The sequence below is a fragment of the Chiloscyllium plagiosum genome, unplaced genomic scaffold (genome assembly GCF_037043375.1).
Source record: "Chiloscyllium plagiosum isolate Xiang-an unplaced genomic scaffold, Cpla_swu_hap1 HiC_scaffold_6, whole genome shotgun sequence".
NCBI classification, from domain to species: Eukaryota; Metazoa; Chordata; class Chondrichthyes; order Orectolobiformes; family Hemiscylliidae; genus Chiloscyllium; species Chiloscyllium plagiosum.
The window spans coordinates 51,765,498-51,772,491 of NW_028270144.1; the positions used below are offsets into that span (position 1 = coordinate 51,765,498).

Consider the following 6,994-nt stretch of genomic DNA (forward strand, 5'->3'; position numbering starts at 1 on the left):
AGATTCTAAAAGCCAACATTTTAGTAGTGTGCCTTTTAAATTCCACATTTGGTTGGCTTTGTTTTACTGAACCGTATGATTGGTGTAGACTGACTATCCCAATTATAGTCCAATCTCCGGGGATTCTCAGGACAGAACACAGAGTGCAGTGAACCGCAAAAGCCTCATCACTGACCTTCCACTTTACAAAACAGAATCTCAGTAACATCTCATCTGCAAGACTGTAGCACATTCCAGAGGAAATTGATTGACATAAATCTGGCATAACTTGGCTTAAGCTGGTACATGCACATGCCACCCTTATGCCCTGATAGGAGCTTCTAAAATAAAGGCTGGAATGAGTTTGACAACTCTAGACAACACGAATTTCGCTGCGCAAACTTCAAAGTGGCGGCAACAGGCTGGAAAAGCCTATGTGGCTTGCGCGCTCAGGTGCCTGTTTAGCGCCGCAAAATTGAGGAGTATTGGAGAGAGCTGTTTTCGTGTTCTGCTGCAGTCCGTCTGATGCAGGAACAACAATAATGCTGTGGCAGAGGCAGTTCGTGGGGCGTCTGAAAGAGAAATTTTCCGAGGGCGTTATTCGACACAGTTTGACAGCTGGGGAATGGGACAAAACGCATTATAATTACCAACTGCCATTAATTCATCCTCAATCCAATTTCCAAAAACTTCAAATCTCTGCGCTTCCTCTGTGTTTGATATTCACGTGATGTTGTGGATTCAGTTCCATGTAAATATGTGTTTCCTACAATGTGCCATCTGCAAATCAACAGCTTTTCTGTTTCCTTTCTGATTAAGTTATTGAAAATTATTTGCCACCTCATTTTACTGCAGTGCAGTTGACATTTGATATTAGAGTACATGTCATTAATTTGATTAACTTTAATAAATAATCTGGAGTGATCAAGTTGTTTTGTTGGTAATTGCACGGTAAAGTGAGTTTGTAGCAAAAATAGAAATTGTTGGAGAAAAGCAGAGCCAACGTTTCGGGTCCAGTAACTAACCCAGTGTTCTCCAGCAACTTTCCGTATTGTTTCAGATTTCCAGCACGGGGACTTCGAAATCATTTCAAATATGTTTGAGCTAGTTGGAGCCGCGTAAAGTTTTTTTCAACTTGACGTGAAACCGAATATGCAGTTGTGTTTAGAATATGATGTGACTGGGTAAGGCATTCCATAGGGGACGGTATCTAGATGTGTAAATCAAATATATGTATTAACATATTTGCATGTGCAATATGTTGGTGTGTCCTTTTCAACTTTAACCTGGGTATATGCTCACTTTGTAAAACTGCAAGATGGTTTTGCAAATGGGGACACATACATTTCTGTGGACCATGCCTTCAACAAGGGTCATGTGAACTGTTGCTGGGCGTGACCCCACAGGTCTCCTGCTGTATGCTGCACGGTTTAAATATTGCTGAAACTAAATACCGAATGCTCAGAGCCCACCGTTTTTGAGCTGTGCGAGATCAGCCCGTATCAATCCCCAAACTGTGTCCCAGGATCCCAGCAACCAGTGAGTTTGAAGTTCAAATTGCCTTTACATCGGCAAGGTGCCAAACTAATGGTGTTGAAATTATCTTCGATGAGGTGTTCGGTTGGAAAGCGCTATGTTTCCAGTTGTGGTTTGTGTGTTATTTGCTCGGGCTTTTGGAATTAGTTTATTTTGTCTTAAAAATAAACTTGCTTGCGGAAGTGTGGGAAACTAAGTGCAGGAACGGGCGCGACAGATTTTTGATTGCGAGATAATGTATCGTTTGCAGTGAAGTAAAATTAACTGAATTACCACCCCTTCCCCCTCCCCACACCACCGTTCTTTCATTCAAACCAAATGTATTGTTTTGTTTAAAACAGGTGAGCAATGGGTGATTGGAGTTTCCTTGGGAATATTTTGGAGGAAGTGAATGAGCACTCCACTGTGATCGGGAGAGTGTGGCTGACAGTGTTGTTTATTTTCCGCATCCTTATCCTTGGCACGGCGGCCGAGTTCGTGTGGGGGGATGAGCAGTCTGACTTCGTTTGCAACACTCAGCAGCCGGGCTGTGAAAACGTCTGCTACGATGAAGCGTTCCCCATCTCGCACATCCGACTCTGGGTACTGCAGATCATTTTCGTAAGCACGCCGTCCCTGGTGTATGTGGGCCATGCGGTGCACCATGTCAGGATGGAAGAGAAGAGAAAGGACAGGGAAGAAGGGGACAGTCAGCAGCACATGAACACTGAAAGGCTACTCTTAGCTCCTGAAGAGGCTCTGAAAGACATCGGCAAGACCAACAAGAGATTTCGCCTGGAGGGGACCCTGCTGAGGACCTATATCTGCCACATCATTTTCAAAACCATCTTTGAGGTGGGTTTTGTGGTTGGTCAGTACTTCCTGTACGGATTCCGCATCTTGCCCCTGTACCGCTGCGAAAGGTGGCCTTGCCCCAACTTTGTTGACTGCTTTGTCTCCAGGCCAACGGAGAAGACAATCTTTGTGATTTTCATGCTGGCCGTAGCCTCAGTGTCCCTCTTCCTGAATTTTGTGGAGGTAAGTCACCTGGGCTGGAAGAAGATCAGGTTTGCTTTCCGAGAGCCTGGCCAGCAGCCTGAAGCCTACCCAGAGCCCAAGCCATACCATTCCATTGATGTTGCTTCGGTACCGAAAGCGAAAGGGTACAAGCTCCTGCAAGAGGACAAACCTACTCCCGCTTTCTTCCAACTGACAGCAGCTGGGGTAGACCTGAGCTCGGTGCCGTCCATCACCTATCCGGAGAAAGCAAAGGGTGTTGGCCCGGTAGATAACCTGGTAAAGATTCATAACGAGACTTTGCTGTCCTACCAACAACATGAAGATGCTGATCCTGAGCAGCAAGCTGATCCGGCGGTACAGGCTGATCCCGATCCCGAGCCTGTCCCGCTCGCAGAACCCGAGGAAGAGGGAGAGAAGAACGAACTGGAACCTCTGACAACAGCCAATGAGAGCCTGGCGGATACACGGCCCCTCAGCAGATTAAGCAAAAGCAGCAGTCGAGCTCGCTCTGATGATTTAACTGTATGAGGTAAATACCGCTACCAAGAGTGTTCGAGGAGCCTAAGTGTAAAAACCACCGGGGAAACTGATAGCCGGCCTGGACGAATTCTGCGAAGTCTTGAGAACAGACGCAATGAGCTCAAGACGAAAAAAAAAGTTCAACTTTTCAGCTCTATGCCTTCGTTTTCACTGAATGGCATCGCAACAGTTACACAATAAGAAACCTTTTAACGTCTTTAGAAGAACCAACAGGACCCCGGTGTTTTTGTTTTTTTTTAGATATTCTCGATGTTTAGTATCAAAAGTGTTCAAAGTATTTGCAACTACATGTATATTAACCAGACCGCTAACTCCCAAATCGATCTGGATCCGAATTCTCACACGTTGAGGTGTGTCATTGGGATGCAAAAGTGCCATTTGAAAGATCAGAGAATTTTGGGCTTTAAATGATGTGCAACTGCCTTACGCTCAGTTATTCTTGGTCTTTCATGGCTGTGCAGTTAAACCTTTCATTCAGAAACTTGACCAACCCTTCAGCTGTGGAGTGTAGCAACCTTGTGATGACGATCATTTTAAGGAGAGTGGGGAGGGTGTCGCTTCGTAGCATCGGCGAATTCCTAGCCTCAGCAGAAATGCGACTCTCCTGCTGTTTTATACAAAGGTCTTGATTATTTAGGTAAATGTTTCCACACTAATACCCATTGCCAATCCACCGCACCGCACCGCCCCCCTCCCCTCTCCCCTCCCCTCTATGATTAGAATGGGTGCAAATGCAATATGCCAAATGGCCTATTTCTGTGCTGGAATATTTCTATAAATAGAAAAATGTGAACAGCATTTATAAGATGCAATCTCTTTTCACAAGAATATGGATGATCCCAAAGAGGAATCAAGATTCCTGGGTGAAAGCAACAGATTGGGGATTGATGGAGTCAAGTGAATGGAGTACTCTGAGCTTTCATTGTGCAACACCCAACAGTGGCAATGATAAATAATCAGAAAAAGTCAGCTATCCAATTGAAAGACATAAGTATACCCACAGTGCAACAGCAGGCTATTCAGCCCATCAAGTCCACACTGCCCCTCCAAAAAGCATCACACCCCATCTCTGTAACCCTGCATTTGCTATGGCTAATCCACCTTGCCTGCACATCCCAGCATACTGTGGGAAATTTCACATAACCAATCCACCTAGCCTGCCCATCTTTGGATTGAGGGAGGAAACTGGAGCACCCAGAGGAAACCCACACAGATACAGAATGTGCAAACTCCACAGAGTCAGTCACTCCAATCTGAAATCAAACCCAGGTCCCTGGCACTGTGAGGCAGTAGTGCTAACTGCTGAGCCACCATGCTGCCATAATAGTCACAACTATGATTGTTTATTAAATATTTGAGTAAACCTTTGATTTACTTTATTACCTCTCTGTCTAGTAACAACTCATCTTGTTTAACACTAAGAACTAAATTTTCACTAGTTCTTTGGATATTTAGATCATTGAGAGATTATTATTATGTACATTTCATCTTTGTCTGCCATCAAATGTTATATGCTCAAAACTTGCAAGAATAATATGCTCTAAATAAAGCATCATAAAAATGCAAAATACATATTACAAATTGTGCTACCAATAACAAAAGGTTTACAACTTAAGCTCTTTAGCCTGCTTTTAGTCATGTTATAACTTTGAATTTATAAATAAATCATGTTCAAAATAAAAAGTACATAATTTGTCTTGTTACTACATTTAAAAATATATCCATTGTTGCCTTCATTACCTAAGTGCATATGACAGACATTGGCATACAAAACCTACTTTTAAGACAGTCACAGTGTTACCTTCAAGGATGAGAGAGGCTCTTGTGGTGCATTGATGTTGTCCAGAAAATCTGTGTACAAATCTCACGTTCCTCGGAGATATAGGTTACAATGTGACTGCATAGGTTAAATATATAATTTTATATCTGCGGACTTGAAGTGGCAATGCTACACAGGCTTAAAAAGATTAACAAGGTTTATTGAAATATTGGATGTTTACATATTTGTATCTATAGTTTGCCTGGTGGTAATGATTGCTGCTTGGTAGCAGTAATATAGAATTAGATGTACACTTCCAGGGACATAGGAAAAGAGCAGGGGAGTAACTTGAATTGGAAGTTCTTTCTGATAACCAGAGTAAACACAATGGACTGACTCATATTCTTTGTTGAATTTATCATGAATTTATTAAATACACAATTCTTCAGATGCTTGAGGTTCATTTAAATTTGCTATAGGAGGGAATAGTGGACAAAAGCTGGGAACTCAAATCATTTTTGGTAGTCCCAATCTATTTCCCACCATCAGGAACAGCAACATTCAAACTTTGGGACCCTTTAAGGTAAAGTTATCATAGTCACCGTGTAAAGTTTTTTTTCTTGCAACTCATGAAAATATTGGTTAGTATTTTCTTAAACTTTACATGCACCATTAATATATTTCAAAACATCCTTATTCACAGTTATAGTTTGTCAACTCAGATTATAGGATTAGGCATAAAACAAATTGATACAAAATATACAAATGTTAAGTGCAAACTTGGGCTGTTTTAGAAATTTGGATGGATGTAATGGGGATGTACTGGGGATGCACTGTGGGCGTGGGATGATATGGGAGTTGGGAGGGGGGAGAAAGTCCAAAGATTACACAAGACTATAAGTGCAAGGTAAGCAACATGCCAAACTCACAGTAACTGTTTTCTGAAATTATTCAAGCGTGCAGCTAGAACTGCCTTTCATTACCTGCATGCATGTTCAGGGATTTGATGAAGGAAAGATATGCAACTAACACCTTTGGAGAAAATAGATACTACATGCATGACCTGTTGGACTACTACTTACAATGGAAATGGCTCAAACCAGGAAGAAATGTTGCAGCTGTGGTGGTGGGTTTGAAAATGGGACCAGTGTGCAATCAGGCAAAAGGGCATCAACTCAACAGTGCCTTGTACTCTCACCCTTAAGAAATTTTTACCAAAGGTGAGTTATCAAGCCATCCACTTGACAGCTTTAAGTAGATAATTTGAGTAACTAAGTGGACAGATTGGGACAGCAACAAGATCACCCGGCATCACATGAGGCCCTCATAAACCTTGGCACATGCCCAAAAATGACTTCCTGCTAGTTTGCTGGGTGCATGGAAATATCATGACATCTTTCAGTCACCATTCCTTGGAAGTGGTTGCCAGTCCTCCTTCCTTGCCAGACTTACACCCAGTGTCTTAACTGGGTGTATTGTGTGCAGTTTTGGTTGCCATACTATAGGAAGGATGTGGAGGCACTGGAACGGGTGCAGAGGAGGTTTGCCAAGATGTTGCCTGGTATGGTAGGAGGATCGTATGAGGAAAGGCTGAGGCACTTGAGGCTGTTTTCATTGGAGAAAAGAAGGTTTAGGGGTGACTTGATAGAGGTGTACAAGATGATTAGGGGTTTAGATAGGGTTGACCATGAGAACCTTTTTCCACGTATGGAGTCAGCTATTACGAGGGGGCATAGCTTTAAATTAAGGGGTGGTAGGTATAGGACAGATGTTAGGGGTAGATTCTTTACTCAGCGAGTCATGAGTTCATGGAATGCCCCGCCAGTAGCAGTGGTGGACTCTCCCTCTTTATGGGCATTTAAACGGGCATTGGATAGGCATATGGAGGATAGTGGGCTAGTGTAGGTTAGGTGGGCTTGGATCGGCGCAACATCAAGGGCCAAAGGGCCTGTACTGCGCTGTATTTTTCTATGTTCTATGTTCTATTTTCAATGGTGTCACTCAGCCAGGAGAGCAGACTATTGCAGTCTTCATTCAGAATCCTGTCAGATGGAGAAGACCCAGGCCTGCTGGATCGAATATGATAGCCTCAGCATTTTTTTCTTCTACAATCAGTAATTCATATCAGTACAGAGCACAGAAACAGGCCCTTCAGCCTAACTCATGTATGTTAACCAGGCT

The 6,994-nt window shown here is 43.0% G+C and overlaps 1 protein-coding gene across 2 annotated transcripts; it reads left to right on the top strand.

Annotated features, from left to right (window-relative positions):
• The first annotated feature begins 800 nt into the window (after positions 1-800).
• gja8b (gap junction protein alpha 8 paralog b) lies at positions 801-4,756 on the top strand. Of its 2 annotated transcripts, none has more exons than XM_043691465.2 (2): positions 801-1,518; positions 1,857-4,756. In XM_043691465.2, the coding sequence occupies exon 2, from the start codon at positions 1,864-1,866 to the stop codon at positions 3,040-3,042; it is 1,179 nt and encodes a 392-aa protein (XP_043547400.2). In that variant the 5' UTR covers positions 801-1,518; positions 1,857-1,863; the 3' UTR covers positions 3,043-4,756. The 2 variants fall into 2 exon arrangements, with proteins under 2 accessions (XP_043547400.2, XP_087844125.1); XM_087987999.1 differs by lacking the exon at positions 801-1,518 and adding an exon at positions 1,602-1,627.
• The last annotated feature ends 2,238 nt before the right edge of the window (positions 4,757-6,994 follow it).